The following is a 22,678-nucleotide window of genomic DNA, read 5'->3' as shown; positions in this document are numbered from 1 at the left end:
CTCAGTTAGTCCCCCTGGACAGTGGGGACAGTCTGGCCTTTTCTTGCAGGTAGGAAGACACCTAAAGTAGTGATGCTGCTATCATTTGCACAGGGCACGAGACAGCCATGGAAGGGGGAGGGGCAGGATGCCAGCAGAAGGCTGACTGGCAGGTACCCTCCCCTCCACTCCAGGGTCTAAAACCTGAGTCAACTTTAAACATCCCACCCACCCCTGAGAGTATTTTCTTCAACATGTCAAACCTGCCCACCTCACAGCCTGGCCCTGGCTGTCCCTCCGCGCCCGGCTCTTTCCAGATAGTGCCTTCTCACATCTGGCTCCTTCCATCTTAATTCAGGCCAACCCCTCCCCCCAGAGAGGCCCCACCTTCAGCGGACCTCCTCCATACCCACACCATGGTGCATACGGATCACCTGGAGCAGTGCTGTCCGCTATGACTTTTCACAATGATGGGATATTTTAGATCTGTGCTGTACAATGTGGCAGCCACCAGCTATATTGGGTGAGGAACTGAACTTTTAATCATATTTCATTTGAATCAAACTTACTTATTCTAAATCTAAGCAAAATAGTACCCATTACTAGACACCCTATTGGACAGCAAAGGTCTAGAACACTCCAGCACCACAAAAAAGTCTAGTGGGCAGAGCAGCCCTGGGACTCCAGCTCTTCAAAGAAGGGGACTCAGCTCCTTCCTCCTCAGTCCCCCCCCCAGGGCTCAGCAGGGGTCTGGCGCAGAGGAAGTGGACCGCAAGCCTGGCTGCAGGAGGAGTGCAAGGACCCACATTGGAGATCCATGGTGCTGCACCCCTGCTTCTTCTCAGGCCAAGGTGCTTGGGCGCAGGGTCTCTCCTGCTCAGAACCCAAGCACACCCCACCCCCACCTCCACACACAGCCTCACTCCTGGGTTTCACGAACTCACATTTATTCACAGACAGAGGAACAGGGACAGACCTTTGATCACTGGAAACCCCCAGGGTCTGGCAGTTCCAAAGAGGTGATGGTGTCCAGTGTATGTCACAGGGAACAGGCAGGCTGGGGCAAACCCACCAGTCTGAGTCCCTCTGGCCAAATGTCCTCCGCCTCCTTTTCCAAGTCGTTCTGCCTTAAGACACGGGTCGGGGCGATCGGTTCCTAACCGGCATCAGGGGTCTAGGGATGGGCAATGGGGACGGTGGGTGGCCCAGGGCCTCCTCTCCTTAGTGTCAAGGGCTTGGGGCAGGGTAGACAGGAGGTGCCTCTCCTTCAACTTCCCTCCTCCATACTGCGAACCCAGAGCTGGAACGGAGGGGCGGAGGGTGGGTACAAGGGTCAGGAGGCCAGGCCTCCCAGGCCGCGCAGATGCGCTTTGCTGTCTACCTCTTCTTCCTCCATCTCAAAGGCCGAGTGGTCTTGGCTGTCGAAACAGGAGGCGCTGAGGAAGACGGGGGGAGCGGGAGGGGAGCGGGGTGGGGTCCCGGGGGAGGGTGGCTCTTCCTTGATGTGTGAGAGGGGCAGCGGGAGCCCTTCCGCATCCTGCTCAGGTGGCTGGGGCGAAGGCGCGGCCTGGGCCTGGAGCGCCTGCAGCGCCGCCGCCCTCTCCAGCTCTGCGCGGTGGCAGCGCTGGTGGCGAAGGAGGCTGTAGGCTCGCGAGAAGCGCCGTGGGCAGCGCGGGCACGGGTGCGGGGCCGGGCCGCCAGCGTGGACCTGCGCGTGGCGGGCCAGGTCCGCCAGCCGCTTGAACTCCCGCTGGCAACGCACGCACTGGAAGGGGCGCGCCCCCGAGTGGGTCACACCGTGCTGCCGCAGGTGTGCCCGGCGTCGGAAACCTTTGCCGCACTCGGGACACCAGAAGCGGGGCTCCCCCGCTGGGGGCCGGGCTGGGGCGGTGTCTCCTCCGTTCTGCCCGCCTTCTCCCCCTTCGGGGGCACCCCCGCACTCGGCCCCTTCGCCCCCCTCAGGCCCTTTCCCTGAGTTCCGTCCACCTGAGGCCTTGTCGTCCTTCTTGCCCGCCCCGGGCAGCGGGGCCAGCAGGCTGAGCGCTCCGTGGACGCGGCGGTGCTGGCGGAGGTAGGAGGCGAGGCGGAAGGCTAGGCCGCAGTCTGGGCACACAAAAGGGCGGTCCGTGGAGTGGACCAGCCGGTGGCGCGACAGGGACCAGGGCCTGGCGAAGGCCTTGAGGCAGATGGAGCACTGGTGTCGCTTGGGGCGTGGCGGGGGTCCCCCTTCACCCTCCTGTTCGCCCTCGGGGCGCAGACACGGGTGCGCTTTGAGCTCGCCCTTGGTGGCAAAGGCTTCGCGGCAGCGGAGGCACAGCAGCGTCCAGTCGGCCTGGAGCAGGACCTGCTTCTCCTCCTGCCGCCCGGCCGCCAGCGCCAACTCGGCTCTCAGCTCGGCTGCCCCAGCCTCGGCCTCCTCCGCCTCCGCCTCCCGGGGCTCGACGCTCGCGGGGGCCGCCAGTGGGGCTGGATCCCCGGCAGGCCACGACTCGGGCCACGCTGTCTCCTCCTCCGCGGCCCCGGCCACTGCAGTGGCGGGCTGCTCTGCGCCCTCCTCCTGAGGGCTCCAGCTGGACTCGGCCGCCTCCTTGGCTGCCCTCTCGATGGCCAGCTCCACCTCGCCGCCCGCGTGCTCCTGGGCCAGGTGGCGCCTGAGCTGGGCGGGCTCCGGGAAGGTGCGAGGGCAGGCGGCGCAGCGCAGCGGGGGCTGGGGCCCGTGGCCTCGCAGGTGGCGGGAGAGATGGGCAGGCCGGCGGAAGGCCTTCGGGCACAGGGGACAGGCGTGGGGACGGAGGCCTGAGTGGCTCAGCCGGTGCCGGGAGAGGTAGTAAGGGAAGCGGAAGAGGCGGCCACAGGTGGGGCAGGGCAGGGGCGCCCGAGGGGCTCCAGCGCCTCCCCTGCCACGACCACGACCACGACCCCGGCCCCGGCCTCGGCCCCGGCCCCGGCCACGGTGTGGTGGGCTGCCCTGGGCAGGTGGAGGGGGCTGCGGATCCATGTCTGTGGGGAAAAAGGGGAGAGGCGGCAGAGGTGAAGGGAGGTGTGTGGGTGTGGCAGAGAGGGGCAGCCACAGAGACAGGCAAAGGCGGGACAGGGTCAGCGCTCACCCAGGGACAGGGGAGGGACGGAGGAGGAAGGCAGGAAGGTGGGCAGACAGACCCAGATCTGAAGCAGAGATGGGACAGAGATAGGAAAATCAGAAACAAGAGGAGCAAAGAAGCACAAATGGAGAGAGCATCAGGAGAGGGCAAGGGAAAAGGAAAGGGAGAGGTTTAGAGACCCAGGGGCAGAAAGTGCAAGCAGACCAGGCCAGTGGGAGGGTGGAGGCAGGGACCCAAGGGACAACAGGAGAGGGGACAGAGAGTCAGCCAGCTGCTTTTGCTCAAGGCCCTACAGTGGGATTTTTGGGAGAGGCCAGAAACTAGCCCCCAAGGGGCCAAAATGGAGGGGGTGGGATTTCAAGTCTTGAGGCCCAGGAAATGGAGTGTCTGCACCCAGAGGCAGGGCTTGCAGACGCCAGGGAATTGGAGAGCTCAGACTCCCAGTCTGAGGGCAGAGGGCTGGGGCTGGACCCCTGAGTCCGAGGAAGGGGGCTGGGGTCTGGACCCCTGGGTCTGAGGGAGGAGGCTGGGCCTGGACCCTGGGTCTGAGGGAGGAGGCTGGGCCTGGACCTGGGTCTGAGGGAGGAGGCTGGGCCTGGACCCTGGGTCTGAGGGAGGAGGCTGGGGGCTGGACCCTGGGTCTGAGGGAGGAGGCTGGGGGCTGGACCCCCGGGTCTGAAGGAGGGGGCTGGGCCTGGACCCTGGGTCTGAAGCTGAGGTCTGGACCCCTGGGTCTGGGGGAGGAGGCTGGGGGCTGGACCCTGGGTCTGAGGGAGGAGGCTGGGCCTGGACCCTGGGTCTGAGGGAGGAGGCTGGGCTTGGACCCTGGGTCTGAGAGAGGAGGCTGGGCCTGGACCCTGGGTCTGAGGGAGGAGGCTGGGGGCTGGACCCTGGGTCTGAGGGAGGAGGCTGGGGGCTGGACCCCCGGTCTGAAGGAGGGGGCTGGGCCTGGACCCTAGGTCTGAAGCTGAGGTCTGGACCCCTGGGTCTGGGGGAGGAAGGCCCTGGGGTCTGGGCTTCTGGGTGTGGACTGGATGGGATGGGTGGTCTAACTGCCTGGTAGGTAGGACACAGAGTTCCTGGGTCCAGGTGGAGGAGGGGGTTGGGGGAGGGGGTCGGGCTGGAGAGCGAGGGGAGGAGGGGTCTGGGAGCCTGGATGCTGGAGATCCCCAGGGAGGAGGAGGCTGAGGGCCGGACCCTGGACCGGTCGACGGGTCGGGGGCGGAGGCTGCCGCGACAGGGGCCCTAGGTCCCGGAGGGGGCGATCCGCTCAGGGCCCAGCCTGCGGCTCCCCGCAAGCATGATCTGCAGAATTGGGCGGCGGGTGGCGGCCCTGCGGGTTTCTCAGCCCGGGGCCTGGGGCTTGCTCTGGCTGCTGGGCGCCGGGTCTTACCTCCGCCTCCTTGGCTCCTTTCTTCCTTCCCCGCGGCCGGCCGATCGCGGACGGTGGTGGCGGGGAGGGAGGGGGCCGAGCGTGGTGGGGGGTGGAGGAGGAGGCTGGGCTCGGTGTCACCGCCTAAGCCTTCCCCCCGGAAACTCGGCCTTTGGTCGGAGCCTGGAAGAGGAAAGACTGCCTGGGAAGCCGGAAGCGGAGGACCGGGGACCCGGGAGCCGGGAGGCAGGGCGGCTGTGGCTCCTGGGTCCTGTGCGGGGGAGGTGGCCGCTAGGAGACGGAGGGGGCTTCGGGCCCGGGAGGCTGAATGCAGCCACCCCCCACTCCCCAGCAGATGCACGTATTCATTCATTCTTTCAACAAATACTCATTTATCAAGCCCTGTCTGTGCCAGGCACTGTGTTGGGCCAGAGGGCAGGTGGGGGAGGGTGTTGAATGCAGCGACAGTCTTCAGAAAGTACTGGCATGCTGGATTTGAACCTGGCTCCAGCCTTCCTTTGGCAGTCTGGGCAAGTGAATCTATTCTCCAAGCCTCGGTTTCCTTCTCTGTGATAAGCCCTTGCAGATATTCATTTCATCGCAAGTGGCCAGTATTTACTGAGCACCTACTATGGGCTAGCTCTGTCCTTGGTACTGGAAGGACAGTGGCCAAAACAGAGGCCACTGCACCCTGTCCCAGGAGATGACCATCCACTGTCAGACAAACCAGCCAGTGGGGTGCGGAGTGCTCTGATGCAGGAAGTTGGATGCTATAGGAATGCAGAATAGAGGGGCTCTGGGCTGAGCTCACACTGGGAGTTGGGGTGATTCATGAAGTCTTCTAGGAGGCAAGTGCTTTGGTGGAAACCTGCAGGATGGAACAGCAGGACCACATCCCAGAAACCTCACGTTCCGCAGAAAAGGCATGTTGCAGGTGTGCTTGACTCTGTTTCTTGTAGGTTCCATTCATGCCAAACATTGTTGGCAAGTGAGTGGGCGAATAGTTCCTTTTATACTTAGCGGGGATGAGCTATGTACAAGCACAAGCAATTCCAGGAATTTCTCCTTAAGAGAGATCAGAAACATGCAAAATTATGTCTGTACCAGGTCACTCGCTCGTGTGGCACATCTCTGCAAAAGCCTCAAAGCAATCTAGATGCCCATCCAGGAGGTGTGAGTGACAAATCCATGACTGATCTAGCCAGTGGAGTCCTAGCCTTCATAAGCAGACTGAAGATGCCCACTGTGTAAAGATGTGGAAAGTACCCGAGCAGTGATGGGGGCGGCGGGCGGGGAGGGTGAAGAACAGCCCGGCCTGCTCTGTGCGCTCTGGTCACGCTGAAGAACTGGAGGACCAGAGAAGAAACTGGCAACAAAGTCCTGTTCCCAGGACTGAAACTTAACTACACTTCATCCTTTTGTAATTTCTGAGTTTGAAACCTTCGGAATGTGTTATATATTAAAAAAAAAAAAAAAAGTAAAGGGGAAATAAATTAAGTGGGGATACTGACAATAAAATGAAAATTATAAAGCTTGTTTATATTTTTTGGTCCTGGGGATTGAACTCAGGGGGCACTTTACCACTGAGCTACATCCCCAGTCCTTTTCATTTATTTTGAGACAAGGACTTGCTAAGTTGCCCAGACTGGCCTCAGACTTAGGATCCTCCTGCCTCAGCCTCTCGAGTCTCAGGGATTACAGGCATGTGCCACTCTGCCTGGCTTAATGAAAATAGCTGATTCTTCCAAGTGCTTTAAAAATATGAGCCCAGGGCTGGGGTGGTGGCTCAGTGGTAGAGTGTTTGCCTAGCATGTGGGGGGTACTGGGTTCGAGTCTCAGTATCACACATAAATATAGATCCATCAACAACTAAAACAATTTTTAAATGAGCCCATATTTCTCCTTACCTTTTGAAATAGAGAGCATTATTTTCCCCTTTTACAGAAGATGAAAATGAGGCACTAGTTTCAAAGCTAGTGAGTCTCACTAAGGTTTTTGACTTCACAAAGAGGAGAAATGATAGTGGATCAGAAGCATGATTTAAAAAAAAGATCTGGTCAGTAATACTATATTTTAAAGAATATATACATAAGGAGTAAAAATCTAAAAACATCTATGGAAAATATAACCAATTGGGGGTGGGGGTTCCATTTGAGAAGGAAGAGGCAATCAGATGTATCTCTAGTATTTCAAAGCTGGTAGTGTCTGGGTGTGTGTAGTGTTCCAACTTTTTTATTTGGTAAAATACATAGAACATAAAACTGACCATTTTGACTCTTTCAAAGTGTACAATTTAGTGGTCATAGTAGCAAGTATATTCACAATATGGTGCAACCATCCATGCTGTCCAGGCCCAGGACTTTTCTATCAGCCCATCGACTCAGCAGTCATTCCTGGATCCGTCTCCCGGCTCTGGATTCGACTACTGTGTGTGTTTAATATAAATGACATTATAAAACCTGTGGTCTTTTGCAACAGCTGCTTCCACTTAGCCTCTTTTTTTTCCTAAGTTGTAGATGGACACAATACCTTTATTTTTATTATTTATTTTTAATGTGGTGCTGGGGATTGAACCCAGTGCCTCATGTATGCGAGGCAAGCACTCTACCACTGAGCCACAACTGCGGCCCCTAGCCTCATGTTTTCCAGAAACACGCATGTTGTAGGTGAATAGGCGAATCATTCCTTTTTGTGGCTGAATAGTATTCCATTACACGAATAAACTATATTTTATTTATCTATTGGTGAACGTTTGGGCCGCTTCCATCTTTTGCCATGGGGAATAGTGCTGTTGTAAACATCACTGTGAACATTTTTGTTGGACAGCTAGCTGTTCTGAATTCCCTGGGGTATGTACCTATGTCATTTTGTCATCCATTGCAAAGGCCAGAATTCTTTCTTTAAAAAATAATAATTCAGGAATGGGCATGATAGAAAAGAAACTGAAGCAGAAGACGGTAAGGGGGCTTGGCTGGCGGGGGATTTGATGGCTTGGTTTGGGCAGCAAAGGCGGCTTGGAGGCCAGCGCCCTGCGCCGGGAAGTGCGGGGCTCCTGGTGCAGGCCGCGCTTGGAGTCGTTCCGAGTGCACTGAGACGCACTGAAAAGTTTTAGGGAGAGTCACCTGATCTGATTAGTGTGTCGGAGAAATCCCTGCGGGACCCGTGGAGGCCAGGCCGGATGCTTGGGAGACTGGGCGGGCGGGGAGGAGGCGCGGGCGGGCGCAGGTGCACGGGGCCCGCGGGAGGCGGCCCGGGCAGGGGCGGGGAGGGACAGGCGGGGCTGCGGGTCCGGGGCTGCCGCCCCCTTGTAGGCTCTTCCGCTTCACGTCGTCGCCGGTGTCCAGTCCCCTGCCTCCAAAGCCGCCCAGGTGGCTTCTCTGCTGACGCTCTTCTGTGGCTCCTCACGTCCTCCGGAATAAACCCAGGCCTTCCCCTAACAGGCACACCAACCCCGCCACCAGGCTCTGCCTGCCCCTCTCCTCCTAGAGGACGGCTCTCCTGCTTCCTCAGCCCGCCACCACCCTCTCTTCTCTTCCTGGGCTCAGGACATTTGCACGTGCCATTTGGTAGAATTTCCCAAGCTCCCCGCACTCCGCGCGGAGCCCAGCCTCCTCTCCTGTCCTCCCGAGCTAAAACTGCCTTCCGTCTTCAGCACTGTGCCGCAGGCCCACCTCGCCCTTGAACGGATCACTGCCGTGTCGCTGTGGCTTATTTTTAAACTGACACCCCACCCCCTTTCCCCTTTCTCTCTCCATAACCATGGCGGAAGAAAGATCAACCTTTTTCCATCCTAGGCCGAGTTATCTGTCCTTTGGTTCACAGAGGACAAGAATGGAGCCCAGACTTTGCAGTGGGCCCCTGAGGACCTAAGAAACAGCCGGCAAGGCTGCAGGTGAATCACGACTCAGGTGAATCACGACTGCCCACAGGGCGCAGCTGCGTGTGGCCTTGAAGGGCCTCTGACAGAAGCACAGCCTCCTCGGAGACAGGAGTCCCCTGGCTCCTCCTTTGCTAGCAAAGCAATACAACTTCTTTCCCCTTTTTCTCCAAACGGCGTCCTTCTTACTGGATTGGCATGGAGACCAGGCCGAGCTCTGGGTATCAGTCATCCTGACTTCGGCCAACCCTGGACCACCTGTGCTTGGCCTCCCCTCCCACTAGATCAGAAACCCCATGAGGGCAAGGGATGGTCTTGCCTATTTGCCAAACCACTCTACCCATAGCACCAAACACAGAGGTGGGGAAGAATGAGGAGAACTCGGGTGTGGTGGAAAGGGAGCCATCAGGGGATCAGGTCCCCCCCCCCAGCTGCCGGCCTCTCTTGGTTACTAACCCCCAGCCACTCTTAAATTAGCACATCTATGAAACAGGGCCACAGTGAGACAAGCAGAGGGCAGTTCAGCATGTGCATTTGGGAGGCACTCAGGAAATGAAAAGAGGCCCTTGTTGCACGTGGGAAGCACCAGGATTGTGGGAGAGGTGAGGTGGGTGGGAGCCTCAGGCTTCACAGGACTCCACAGCCTGCGATCTCCATGACAACCCTGGCATCATTCCAGGCCCTAGACCCCTGGACAGCTGTCTCCAGGCAGTACTGGAGAGGGGGCTGTCTTGTCCCTGGGGGCGGTGCCTGTTCCTAAGGTGGTGGCCCTGCTTCTCCAACGGGGACCACCGCATCCCACGGCAACACGCAGGGAGTCAGTCTGGGGGTGTGGAGAGGAGTATGTCCAAGGTCTAGCGTCCCCTCCCCCAGGAGGGGTTGACCTTGTTCCCAAGAGGTGGAGCCTTTTCAAACTGGTGATTGTGGATCTCAGCCAGTCTTCCTTGAGCTTCAAACTGTTACTTGTTTCCGCCCCCACATCTCCCTCCTTAACATTGTCTCCCCTTGCAAACTAAAACTTAGGGAAACTGCACAACACAAACGAATAATTGAACAAAAATTTTAAGATGATCCTCAGATGAAGAAACAGGACATCACGGTCCATCAGCAACTGTAGAAACCTTCCGGCCTCCGCCTGAGCTTAGCTGTCTAGCCCACTACTCTGAGTTTTATAGAGAAGAGTTTTTCTGTACCAGTTACTACCCATGATGCATCCTGAACACTGCAGCAGCTTGCCTTGGAATGCCGTGTGCATGGAGTCGTGCTTTCACACAAGTACCTGTGTGTGCTCTTGTCCACCCTTAGTGCTGCCCAGTATTCCATGGCCTAATGCACCATCACCATTTAGCTACTGTACTCATGAGTGTGTGTGTTGGGGGTGCTAGGGATGGAACCCAGGGCTCCAACGCACTAGGCAAGTGCTCTACCTACCCCTGAGCTACCCCTAGGCCCAATCTACTGTGTTCTTTTTTCTTTTTTGAGAGAGAGAGAGAGAGAGAGAATTTTAATATTTATTTTTTTTAGTTTTCGGCGGACACAACATCTTTGTCTGTATGTGGTGCTGAGGATCGAACCCGGGCTGCACGCATGCCAGGTGAGCACATTACCGGCTTGAGCCACATCCCCAGCCCTCTACTGTGTTCTTGATGGACATTTTGGTGGTTCTGAATTTGGGTGTATAGACATAGCTGCTGTGAACATTCTCCTGTGTCTCCTAGTGCCGGTGAACATGACTTACTCCAGGGTTTGTGGCTGGCGGAATCACTGCATCGCAGGGAATGCATATTGGCATTCAATCTTAGAGAATGCCAATCTAACAGGCATCTTCAGTTTTCATAGAAGAGCTCTGACTCCCCAAGCCCTGACCTTAACTTGTCCTCTGGTCCTGATACCAAGTGCCACCACCCACCCACTTACTTCTGCTTCCTCCCTTTCCAGTGCACGCTCCTCCCACCTTGGACACACAGGTAAGCCACACATGCACACAACCCAGCCTCTGCATTCTACCTCCAGCCCTCACACCAAATCCTCCCACTATTTCTCTCACCAGCTGGCCCAGACTCTCACTACTCCCTCCTGGCAGACTGACTAGTCCTCTACTTCTTTCCCTTTGCAGGCTCCGGCTCCTTCTCCCCTGAGCCAGAGAGCTGGCCATCTGCACTGTGGAACCGTCTGGTCAGTCAAATGCTCATCTTGAGTTCCCTGGCCCTGGGTGATCTGACCTCTGCCTAACTCTCCACCTCATCTCCTCCCTCCTTTCCTGAGTTCACTCTCCTCCTGGCCAGCCACTCCTCATCTTCCAGGACTCCGAAGTGCCACATGCCAGGGAAGCCCATCCTAACTGCTCATGGGAGGTGGCCCAGCCCAGCCACTCGCCGTTCCCTGTTGCCTTCGGAGTGCTCAGGACCACCTGAGATTACCTCCTCTATTGGTTCCTCTTGCTCCTAGCCTGTCACCCACTCACTAGAATGTAAATGTACCAGAGCCAGATTAGCTATTTGTCCCAGAGGGGTACCAGGCCTGACTCCAAGAGTTGTGTGTGTGAATGTGACTGGGCTACTGGTACCACCTATCCTGATGATCTAGAGGTCTTTCTTAGGATCTAAGGATCTTGCCAGATGGCTGTCTAAGGGGCAGAGTCTTTTCCTGGGCTGTCTCTAAGCCCCAATCAGAAAATGAGACAGTAGTGATTGACAGGACAAGGTTTATTGGGGTCCTGGAGACACTAGGGAGTGGGAGAAGGGGGCAAAGTCAAGGCTCACAAGGGGGGAATCCCCTAGCCAATTTCCCCCCTTCCCCTTGGGGTTAGGAGGAACACAGAGACAAACCAACAGAGATGGAGAGAAAGATGGACTAGTGCTACAGGAGCGGGGGAGGAAAACCCCGAAGCCCACCACCTCCACCTGGATGAGGTCACAGGATGTGGAGTCACGTGGACCCAGCCACACTCTACAGGATAAGGGAGTGTCTGTCCTATTCACTCTAAGAAGGGTGGGGCCAGGCCACTATGTGGACCAGCCCAGTGCATTTGGGTCAGTCCATCCTACTGGCTAGGGGGATTTCGGACCAGTCTATCCTAGTGTTTTGGGGTGGGGGAAGAGCCTTAGGGTCGATCCATTCAGTGGTAAAGAAAGGGACCTAATTGGAAGGCGGGGGAGTTGAAGGCAAGGTCATCTACCCTGGTCCTCTTTCAGTATTGGGAATGAAATGGGGGAAAGGCAGATTTCGGCTATATTCATTTTCTGGGGTCACCAGTGACTGGTGGGTAGTATTTGGAGGGGATCCTGGAAGATTTGGGAACACGGTCCCTGCATTCCCCAGATCAAGGTCATGGAGAATGATGGCTGTCTGGGAGCGGGCAGTCTTCCCTTGGAGGTACCCACACTTAATTAGCTGAGAGGTGCTGGTGGAGACCCATTTCTCATTTGGAGGTCCCCACATCTTAGAGGCCTATTGATTGGGGTTGCCCACACACATTCCTGGGGTCTCAAGCTCAGGAGTCTCTCCGTAGGTTTAGGTCCCCCAGTGAATATGTTCTCCGACCCCTTCGTCGGAAGAGGTCTCTTTCTTGGTGGTCCCCCAGCTGGGGGCCTGTGTGGGCTCTGGGTGGCCCCATGGCCAGGTCGGGGCCTCATCTTAGGGCCTTGGCTCTGGACTTGAAGGGCCGGGGCCTCACCTGCACACAGTCCTGAGGTCCCTGGCAGGGCCAAGTCCAGTCCCTGGGTTGGTTGGGTTGAGGGCTGGGCGGCCTCGCGGTTCAGTCCATGCCCCGGTGCAGCTTCAGGTGCCTGGAGAGGTTGCTGAGCGTGATGAAGCCCTTGCCGCAGATGTGGCAGGGGAAGGGCCGCTCGGTGCCATGCAGCAGCCGGTGGCGCTTGAGGTAGCACTCGTGCCGGAAGAACTTGCCGCACTCGAGGCACGGGAACGGCTTCTCGCCGGTGTGCACCAGCACGTGCCGCTCCAGGTCGCGGGGGGAGCGGAACAGCTTCTCGCACTCAGAGCAGCCAAAGATCTTCTTGCCGCGGCTGGAGCCCGACGCAGGCTCCCCGGATGCCGGATGCCCCCCAGGAGCCGCCGCTGCCGCCTCCTCCCCGCCGCCCTCGCCGTGGCTGACCCGCCGGTGCTCCTCCAGGGCCGCCAGCGCCGCGTACAGCGCCCCGCAATGGCCACAGCCGTAGGTGGCTGGACCCGAGTGAGCCTCCAGGTGGCTGGCCAGCGCCGCAGCCGACGCGAAGAACGTCCCGCAGTCGCATTGGTACAGGGTGTCTTCCGACGGCTCGGCCGCCGCACCCCGCGCGGGGGCCTCACCGCCGCCCTCCGGAAGCAGCCCCCCGAGCTCGGGCACGCCACCCCCGGTGGGGCCCAGGAGTAGCCCGCCGTCCCAAGCCGATCGTGCGTCTCCTGCCTCGGCTGAGCCGCCCTCGCGGGCCGTCTCCAGCCCACTGCTGGCCCCCGGGACCCAGACCTGCACAGGGGGTGCGCCAGCACCCTGCAGGTCGTGGGTCAGCTTGTGCCGCTCCAGCAGCGCGGGCGCGTTGAAGTCGCGCTCGCAGCGCGGGCACTTGAAGGGCTTCACGTCTGTGTGCGCAGCCCAGTGGGCTGCCAGCTCGCGGCCGTGGTCGAAGCGCCGTGCGCAGGCGCCGCAAGCAAACGGAGGCAAGGAGGCTGCGGCTGCGGCTGCGGCCTCTGCCAGCCCCCAGCTGCCCGCGCCCGCGCCCTCCAGGCCCTCTCCACTGCCGGTCCCCGCGCCCCCGCACACTGAGCAGGGCCCCACGTTGCAGCAGACGGAGCAGGGTGCGCTCAGGGAGGGCAGGCCCGGGCCAGGCTGCAGCGGTGCTGGGAGCACCCCGCGGTGCTGGCGCTTGAGGTGGCGGCCCAGGCTGGAGCGCGAGGAGAAGCGGAGCTCGCAGACCAGGCAGCAGTACGGCTTCTCCCCAGTGTGGACAACCTGGGGGTGGAACACAGGGTCAGCGCAGAGGGGTTTTCCGCGTGGCAGATTCCGGGACACCGAGAAGGAGGAGGCCCAAGCTTTCCCACCCGGATTCCACACGCGGAAGCCCACTCTCTACTTTGGGCCAAGCAGGCATGTCTCAGTGCTCAAGGCCAAATCCCTTCCACCTAGGACCTCTGCAGATGCTGTTCCCAGGGCGCGCGCGGGGGGGGTGGGGGGGGGTGGGTGGACACACTCCCTGCCACTCTTCCTGGCTCAGTCCTAATCCTCTCCAATGGGCCTACTTAGGGGTGTGACTCCCTGGGAGAGTGGTCCAGGCCTGGGGTCAAATCCCTGGGGTCTTCTATTCTGTGCATACGGAAGCAAGTGGCTTTGAATCTCTCCTTTTAAAAATACTTATTCTTTATTGTACACAATACCTTTATTTTATCTATTTTTTATGTGTGCTGAGGGTCGAACCAGGGCCTCCTATGTGCTGGGTGAGTGCTCTATGCTGAGCCCCAGCCCCAGCTTTGAATCTTGACCTCTGCTTTTCCCTTCTGTAAATGGGCAGAATCAGACTAGCCATCTCACAGTGCTGCTGTGAGGACACAGGGAAATGGCCACAAGATAATTACTAGCTCCGCATGCCACCATGGCTAACCACCCTCTCCGTGTTCTCTAAACCAGCATACAATGGGGCAGGTGGACGGGGCTCTTACATATGCCTAGGTGGGAGGTGGCGTTTCAAGGTACACGGGAACCTTCTGGAGTCCAACAGACTTGTGTGATGATGGAAATGTCCCACATTCATGCTGCCCGATAAACTAGTCACGAGCACACGTGCTGCTACTGAGCTCTGGAATGTGGCTGGTGCCAGTGAGGGCCTGGCTCTGTGCCTGGAGAGGTGCACCGCAGGCCTGAAGGGCAGTGGAAGCCTAGCCACATTCACAGACAGGGAGGTGACCCCCTCACCCACTCCAGTGTCTCCTCCCTACTCGAGAAAGCCCCCACCCAGCACTGTGCCACCTGCCACCATGCGTGAAGCCTGGCAGCCGGCATCACCGCCCCTGCCCCTGCTGCAGCACAGGCCACACCTGCTGCCCCCCTTCACTGCAGCTAATGGTTCCAGAGTCCCAGAGGCCAGCCTGGGAGGGGCCTCACCTAGTGTCAAGCCTGCTGTCACCAGCCGGTCACTAATGGCCCTCAGGTCTATCAAGGCAGAGCTGTGATTTGAACCAAATCTGGCTGCTTTTCAGAGTCCCACCTAATTTTTTTTTTTTTTAAACAAATATTGATCCAGGGAATGAAATCAGACTCTCCCAGAAATGTGTTTTTCTGAGGCACAGCTTGGCCTGCAGATGGGGAGAAACCAGAAATCTGAAACATCATTCACCCTTATGGCTAAGAGCTTTCTGAGGGTAGAGTCCTACTGATTGGTAATATTTGCCTTGAGGCCTGTGAGGTTTGATGAGAGTTCGGTGTAATTGATAATGTCTACCAGGGGCATGGACCTAAAGGAAGAACCAGGAGTGGTGCCTATCTGCCATTCTGGCTCCAGACATGGTGATGTCTGCAGTACAATGGGGTGCATGGAACTCTCTCTTCTTGCTAGATTTATTCTCTGTCCACCTGCCTTTCTAACACACAAGCTTGTGCTGGCCTCAGGACCTTTGCACATGTTGTTCTCATTGCCTAGAAGGCTCTTTTCCATGACAGGCTCCTCCCTTACTGGGGAGAGTGTCAGTGTATCTGTCAGCTCCCTTGCCCTCAGCTCCCTCCTGGCATCCATCCTCTCCCTTCTGAGTTTCTACAACCCATCTGGGTGTTGTTGTCTCCCCAGCATGTAAGCAAAGAGGAAAGAGGAACCAGATCAGTCTGCTTACTGCTGTGGTTCCAGGGTCCTGTGCTTACTGGATGCCCCAGGACCAGTGGACTCTGCAGCCTTCTCTGGTACCATGCTGTCCCTGGCCCCCTGGCCACATTGTCCCTAGCCACACATCCGGCTCCTGAAATGCCTATCCTGCCTCCATGAACACGTGCACTTCCTGGGCTTGGGCAGCCCTCTCCTGCCTGTTGAGCAGAGGTATCATTCTCAGAAGCAGCATCCTCAACCCCGCCCAGCCCACTTTACCGGCTCTCCTCACCCCCCAAAACGTTTTGGCCACAGTCTAATGGTCACTAACCTGGTGTCAATCAATGTCCCCCTCCCTGGACTGTTGGATGTGGGGGCTCTGAAGGGGGACTGTGTTTTTCCTGAAGAACCTGACTTAGAGTCGGGCTCACTGAAGGGTTCCGTCGGATCCTGACCTACTGGTGGGAGTGGGCAGATGTCCATGGGTGGAGGGACTTGCTGCCTGAGCATTAAGGGCTGTAAGCAGTGGGTACTTGGTCTCTTTGATGGATGCAAACACTGGACATGAGAGAGGGAGACAGGAGGAGGGGATGCCACTAGAGTTGGGGCCAACATCAAGGACATGATGTTCTGAACCAAGAGAGATGCCAGGGGACAGAGATGGGGATGTGGAAGACCACTGTCAACCAGGTCTGCCTGGCCCTAGCAGGGTGTCTGGCCCTCAGACGTGGTTTTCCGGGTGGCTGTGGGGCTGCCCCGCCTGCCTCCACCCTGCCCAACCACAGTCTCCAGTCAGTCCTGGACACACCAAGCCCTTCCCACCCGGGGCCTCTGCACGGGCATCCCTCCTGTTGGAACGCTTTTCCCACACGGACTCCTTCTCAGACGCAGGTCCAGCTCAAACATGGCCTTGCCCTGACCTTTCTCCATCTCCCCTCCGGCACTCCCCATGTCGATTTTACTTATTTATTAAAAATATCCTTCCCAACATTTCTCCTTTCCCAGAACATTCTTATCTGTGGAACTGCTTTCTTATCACTTTCCTGGCCACTGTCCTTCTCCAAAGGAACATAAATTCTCTGAAAGCTGATATTTAATTGATTTTATGCTGGTAACCTCAGTGTTGGGCCCAGGGAAAGCCCTCAATTGGTAGTTGTGAAATAAAGAAAGTATATGTACATGTGATAAAACTATTTTACTATAAGGAAGGGACGCACAGGACAGGCCCTGGCAGGGGGCAGAGCGAGGGCCACATGGGAGGGGCAACTTACTAGCATGTGGTGTGTGTGCCATGGGCGGTGACCAAAAAAGAAGTAGCGCTTTGGCGGAGGGTGGAAAGGAGAAATTCTCTATGGGAGGAAGCAAGTGCACGGCCTGGATCTGCTGCCTCTCAACCCTGTGCGGGCTGTGTGGGCCTGTGGACTCACCTGGTGGTGCAGCAGGCCTGTGGAGTCGCGGAAACCCTTGGGACAGGCAGAGCAGCGGTAGGGCCGCTCCCCTGTGTGGGAGCGCAGGTGGTTGGCCAGGTTGAAGCTGTGCTTGAAGCCCTTGCCACACCGTGGACATGCATGGGGCTTGAGAGCTGTGTGCCGAGCGAAGTGACGCCGCAGGTCCGAACGGTAGCGGAAGCTCTTGCCACATTCGCTGCAGTGAAATGGGACGCGGGGGGCTGCAACAGGTGCTGCCTGTGCTGTAGCAGGTGCAGGGGCAGGAGCCGGGGGTGCCGGCAGCCGGGCTTCATCCATGGTGACAGGTGGCACAGTGGTGGCTGGGGGCTTTCTAGAGTAGGGAGGAAACACAGAGCCGTTGAAGGGATCACCTCCCTGTTAGCCCCTTAGGCTCACAGGTCCTACACCAGACCCCTTGAAGACCCTCCTACTGCTAAGCCACGCCCACCACACTAACCACACCCACTGTTCTTAAGATTCTTCTTACAAACCTTTCTCCCTCTTCTCCATTCATCTGCCAATCTTCATAACCACTACCGTGTCACTTCTACTCAAGTCACCGTGTTAAGCCTCTCTGGATCCTCTCTAAACCCCTCCCACTCTGATGCAGGTCCCACCACTCCTTTGGAGACACTAGTTCTATACCTTAACACCACGTATTCCTGGCCATGCCACTTTCCCTCCAAAAGCCTCTCCTACACTTCTTTGAAGATGACTGCTTAGTGAACAGGAGGACAAGGATTTGCAGCTAAGCACACCAGTGTCATGCTTCCAGGAAGACCAAAACTAGCTGTGCAACCTAGATAAAAACCAGTCAAAACTCTGGTCCTCTGTAAGAAGGGAAAGATTCTAGTACCTACCTCATGGAATGGTGGCAGGCACTAAGTCACAGCTAGGCAAGTATGCTTGTGCTCACGTGAGCCAGCGCACAGTCAAGACTCAGCAAGTGTGCTGTTGACTACCCCTATCTATAAGGGCCCTACTACTTTCTTGGTTTAGCACCCCCATGCTTTCCAAGTCATCCGACTTCTCCAATCTTTGTATTTTAACAAGATCTGACTTCCAATACCATACATTTCTTCCTTCAAATAGGCCCCATCCTTTCCAAGATCAATCCCCACTCCACTCCTGTAACTTCCTCCACCCTTTCTTAGTCGGCTACTGAGCCCCCTCCATCCTCTCCAAATTCTTTCACTTTTATTATAAAGACTTGATAGTTCTATGGAACTCACCAAATTACACACCTAAACCTGGGCCCCCTCTCAGCACCAAACCCCACCCCAGACAAACTCTACCCCTTCTACCCTAAGCTCCTCCTGCCCTCTTCCTGGTCCCTATTTTCCCAGCAGGCCTTAAACAGAGTTCCTTCCGCCTTTCAATATAGGCCCCACCCACCACAGTATTAAAGCCCCACCCCTTACCTAAGCTCCTCCCAGTTTCTATCCACAGACCCTTAAAATGTACGAAGCCCCACCCACAACAAGCCCCGCCCCCTCGGCTCCTCCGGTCCCTGTTCCGCCCACATCACCACTAGGCCCCGCCCCCTCGTGCTCCCCACGGCTAGCAGAACCGGCCCCCCCAGCACAGTCGGCTCAGAGACCCAGGCCCGAAAAAACGGCCCTTTGTGCCCCTCCCCCTGGCCCTAGAAGGTTCGGGCCCCGGGCACTCGGGGCGGGGGCAGGTCAGGCGGGCCGGGACCGAGCAGGTCCACCTCGCTCAAACAGGGCGGAGGTCCTGGAAGCTTGATGAGGCCTCGAGAGGCCAGGGAAGTCAGTCCGCTTTCCTCTTTAATTACTTACACCTCCCTCTGGGCGCCGACATTTTGGACAGCGGGGGCAGCGTCACTTCCACCCGGGGGGCCCCTCAACTTCCGCCTCGGCTCCCTTCTCCCCCCCCTTCTCCCGCCCCCTCGACTCCCCCTTTCCACTCCACCCCGCCCTTCTCCTTCTTTCCCTTCTCTTTCCTGGGCTTGAAAGTTAGAGAAGCCGTGTTGGCGCCATCTTGGTTGAGGGCAGCGGGGCGGGGCCTATGATCATCCCCCGGCGCTGCATAGCGTCAGGGCAATAAACTCAGCCTGCGGATTCCTGTAGTCTACAATGACGCTAACTGGTGCTAACGTAAACAGTTATGATTCCTTTTCCCCAGTCTCGCACTACTTCTTTACAGGATGCCAAGTTGCATCTGGAAGGAAGAGAGAAACTGAATTGCGCCAAGTGCAATACAGATAGAAAATACCAGGCACCATCTTTTCTATTTAATCCTCCATGGGGCCTTGAAGCTATCAGCGCCATGTTAGTTGCGGGCACTAAGTAGACATTTCCCGCTTCTCATCTTTCCGACCCATCTTTGATTGGATCACCCGGTTGGGTGCTTTCTGGGAGGAAAGGCATTTTGATGTGGTCAGGGATGTGGTGATGGGCTCATTCCCACTGGGGCAAATCCGGCGACTTGTGCGTCTCTGCCTGCACGAACGTGACCGGTCCTTAGGACCCAGCGAGTACCCTTTGTTCCCCGCGGGCGGCGAGGGGAGGGGCCGCTGGCGTCCGCTCCGAGGGGCGGGGCCGGGCCCGCGCGCCCCCGCCCCCGCCCCGCCGCCGCCGAGGGGCAGGGCCCCCTCGCCCCCGCCCCTTCCCACGCGCCGGCCCGTCGCCCCCCGCGCGCGTGCACACACGCGAGCCCAAGGCGGCATGCAAATGAGGTACCCGGGAGGCGGGGGACCCGGGAGGGGGGAGGGGGATGGGGGAGAGGTGGCCGGGAGCGCGCCGGAGCGCGGCCCAACACCTGCTCCCGCGCTCGCCCTTGCGCGCGCCGACCTCGCGCCCCGCGGAGCCGCCGGGCTCGCGCGCGCAGACCCCCTCCTGGCAGCTCTCGCTGCTTGCGGCCCCCGCGCCGCTCATTGGCCGCCGCCCCCGCAGGGCCCGCCCCGCGCGCGGGCTCCACCGCTCCGGTCCGACGGGCGCGCGCCCGCAAGGAATAGGAGTGGGGGAGGGTCGAGGGACCAGGTGCTCTCCTCCCGTGTTTCAGAGGTCCACCTCCCGGTCCGGGTTACCCCACGGGAGCGAACCATATGGTCGTTGAGAGATTCTCGCGCTTTGGATTTCAGGCCGCTGTGTGTCTATTAAAGGGGGTTGGGGGCTGCGGGTGGTAGAGTACCTGCTTACCATAGTCAAGGCCCTGGGTTCCGTCCCCAGCACCACCAAAAAATAAGTCTAAACGGGGGCGCGGCGCCCTCGTGCTAGCCCTCCAGTTATGCCCCGATCTCATGCTCCCAGGTTGTAGTTGGCTCCGGGAAGATGGTGATGTTGGTTGTCGTTTCACTGTGCACTAGTAGGTTGGGGCATTTTAAAGCCCCTTCCTTATTCGTTATTACTCTCCCACAAACCAGATATAGCATTTTACGGAGAAGGAAACTGGTTCAGAGACGTACAACCACTTGCTTATTATGGGTAGAGCTGGATTTAAACCTGGGTCTGAGAGTCTTCATGCTGTCCTCTATCTCCTTGGGTCCATTTCTTCTCATTCCCTGAGCCACTGTGGTCAGCAACACCGGATTGGAGTCTTGGCCTTGCACTAACTATCAGAGGGAACTTAGCTGATTTGGCTTTCCTGTATCTCAGTTACCCCATTTGCAAAATGGGGAAGGTGCATCCTCATTCAGGAGGTTGGTGTGAGACTTAGCTGTGGCATGATGCTAATGAAGAGGGCATGGTGCTAATGAGGGCTCTTCTGTGTAAAATATTGTCCTATGGCATGTCTGGGCGGGCAAGTGGAACAGAATCCCATTTTGTGAAAGACTTAATTGAGCTGGGAGAAGTGAACACGTTGCTCAAGGCCACAGAGAGAGGAAGTGACAGACTCTGAATTTGAACTTGGGATATCTGACTCCAGAGGCCAAACTTAGCAATGTGGATAAGTTTCCTTATGCACGAATTAGGGTCAAACTTCCCCTAGGACTGATTCCTTTCTTCTAGTCCTGAACTCTTCCCTTCTTCTGCCAATCAGGAAGGAAATCTCTGAGACCTCTATGGCTCTGGAATTTGATGGGCTATTTTGAGGCTTGCACTCTCAGTTGAACCCTTATTTTTCTTTATTTAGCTAATGTTGATCTTGAATTCCCTGGTTAAGGGAACAGATTGTGGGGCATGGGGGACATTTGTGGAAATCAGGGCAGTGCCCGTTTATGATCCAGTACTAAATTATCTTATTGTTTTACCCACCAGCATGGCTATAATTGTCTGGGTGAGGTCAATCATATTCAGGTCAAGAGACTTGGAGCCAGGGTTGGGTGACATGTTGGGGTACACGGGGTGCTGGAGACCCTCCCCACACTGACGCTGCCCCTCTCTCCTCTTAGCCGGCTCCAGTGCCCAGACCCAAGCCCCTCACTGCTCAATGGACACCCCCAGCCCAGACCCGTTGCCTTCGACTTTGACTGGGGAGGAAGAGAAACCTCTGGCCTTACTTCCTCCCGTTCCCCGGGGCCGCAGAGGCAGACCTCCCGGGGGAGCCGCCTCCTCAAATCGGACCCTCAAGGCCTCCTTCCCTCGCAAGCGCGGCCGCCCCCCCAAGTCAGGGCAGGAGCCCCCGCTGGCGCAGGAGCTGACCTCACAGGTGGGCAGTGGTGGTGGCAGCGACCTCCTGTTGATCGATGATCAGGGTGTACCCTATACAGTCTCAGAAAGGTCGGCTGCAGGTGGGCTCCAGGGCTCTGTCTCCAGAAGGGCCCCGCACTTCTGCCCTGTGTGCCTGCGCGCCTTCCCCTACCTCTCCGACCTGGAGCGCCACAGCATCTCACACTCGGAGCTGAAGCCGCATGAGTGCAAGGATTGCGGCAAGACCTTCAAGCGGTCCAGCCACCTGCGGCGACACTGCAACATCCATGCGGGCCTGCGGCCCTTCTGCTGTCAGCTGTGCCCGCGCCGCTTCCGCGAGGCAGGGGAGCTGGCACATCACCACCGCGTGCACTCCGGTGAGCGCCCATACCAGTGCCCAGTGTGCTGGCTGCGCTTCACCGAGGCCAACACCCTGCGGCGCCATTCCAAACGCAAGCACCCAGAGGCCTTGGGAATGCCCCTGTGTCCCCCTGACCCAAGGCCCCAGACGCCGTGGGACGAAGAAGAAGGCATCCCGGCCACGGCTGGGGTGTGTGAGGAAGGGCCTGAGGGGAAGGAGCCCGCCTGTCCTGCACCCTCGGCCTCTGCTTCCCGGTCCTGGCTTACAGCCAGGAGCTCAGCTGGCACCGGGCCCAGGCAAGTGGGCCAGGACACCCTCGCTTCTGGTGGTCTTCCTGTCTTGGGAGGGGGTCGAGGCTAGGGACCTACACCTCCAGGTCCTGCTGCCTTGTGGCACCTTCCTACGGACTAACAGGCCCCTGGAGGCAGGGGCTGTGGCAATAAATCCCTGCCTACTGGCTTCCTGTGTGTGTTCCATGATGATGCCTCTTCTCCGTTGCAGTGTTCAGCGGCTGCACCGCCCTGACAGAAGTGCTTGGGATTCCAAATAACCCCATGTCACGTGCCTCGCTAGCATGGCGCCAAAGAATGGCTCAGAAGAAGCCTTTGCTCCTCTCCCATTTCCACCCGACCCCAAAGTACTACCAATAAAAAGCCAGACTAAGTAAAACAGTGAACTTCTATGCAAATGTGACTCTAGGCTCCCCTCATCCTTGCCAAATTCCTGACACTGTAGGTCCTGCCTCCGTGGACCCACAGTTTGCAATGAAACACTGAGTTGAGGGCTGAGATAGAACTCAGTTGAGAATGTGTGCCTTGCATATATGCAAGCCCCTGGGTTCAACCTCCAGCACTAAAAAGGAAAAAAAAAAAAAAAAACTTGAAGATAAGAGGACTGAATTTCCGTAGGGTTTATCAAAAGAAGGGGGGGGGCTTGGCCGAGGTGCAAGCCTTATTGGGCAGTTAGGGGGCATTAGGGCGGGTCTTAGAAGGTGCAAAGGCTGGGGATGCTTTAAAGAGGTTAAGGTTGGCCAGAAGAAAAAGAATGACTTCCAGAGAATGGGCGAGAGTTTACCTGAGGGATGGGACTAGAAAGAGAGCTTTCGAATGACAAAGCATTAGAAGTAGGACTTAACTGTTAGAAAATGCTGGGGGGTGGACATG

The 22,678-nt window shown here is 57.7% G+C and overlaps 3 protein-coding genes across 4 annotated transcripts; 1 reads left to right on the top strand and 2 right to left on the bottom strand.

The window, feature by feature from the left end:
* Positions 1-918: 918 nt before the first annotated feature.
* Positions 919-4,565, bottom strand: Znf579 (zinc finger protein 579). The gene is made up of 2 exons (XM_026381208.2): positions 4,474-4,565; positions 919-2,979 (listed from the first exon to the last, which is right to left on the bottom strand). The coding sequence occupies exon 2, from the start codon at positions 2,975-2,977 to the stop codon at positions 1,313-1,315; it is 1,665 nt and encodes a 554-aa protein (XP_026236993.1). The 5' UTR covers positions 2,978-2,979; positions 4,474-4,565; the 3' UTR covers positions 919-1,312.
* Positions 4,566-11,016: 6,451 nt separating this feature from the next.
* Positions 11,017-18,424, bottom strand: Fiz1 (FLT3 interacting zinc finger 1). The gene is made up of 3 exons (XM_026381230.2): positions 18,362-18,424; positions 16,542-16,893; positions 11,017-13,277 (listed from the first exon to the last, which is right to left on the bottom strand). Exons 2-3 carry the CDS (start codon positions 16,857-16,859, stop codon positions 12,087-12,089), a joined length of 1,509 nt encoding a protein of 502 aa, XP_026237015.1. The 5' UTR covers positions 16,860-16,893; positions 18,362-18,424; the 3' UTR covers positions 11,017-12,086.
* A 727-nt stretch (positions 18,425-19,151) lies between these two features.
* Positions 19,152-22,183, top strand: Znf524 (zinc finger protein 524). 2 transcript variants are annotated; one of them, XM_077793097.1, is made up of 3 exons: positions 19,152-19,260; positions 20,917-21,811; positions 22,017-22,183. In XM_077793097.1, exons 2-3 carry the CDS (start codon positions 20,955-20,957, stop codon positions 22,063-22,065), a joined length of 906 nt encoding a protein of 301 aa, XP_077649223.1. In that variant the 5' UTR covers positions 19,152-19,260; positions 20,917-20,954; the 3' UTR covers positions 22,066-22,183. The 2 variants fall into 2 exon arrangements, with proteins under 2 accessions (XP_077649223.1, XP_026236991.1); XM_026381206.2 differs by lacking the exon at positions 22,017-22,183 and having other exon boundaries at positions 20,917-21,965.
* Positions 22,184-22,678: the final 495 nt, after the last annotated feature.

The sequence above is a fragment of the Urocitellus parryii genome, chromosome 15 (genome assembly GCF_045843805.1).
Source record: "Urocitellus parryii isolate mUroPar1 chromosome 15, mUroPar1.hap1, whole genome shotgun sequence".
NCBI classification, from domain to species: Eukaryota; Metazoa; Chordata; class Mammalia; order Rodentia; family Sciuridae; genus Urocitellus; species Urocitellus parryii.
The sequence above is the reverse complement of the archived record's forward strand: the minus strand, read 5'-3'. Positions and strand labels throughout refer to the sequence as shown.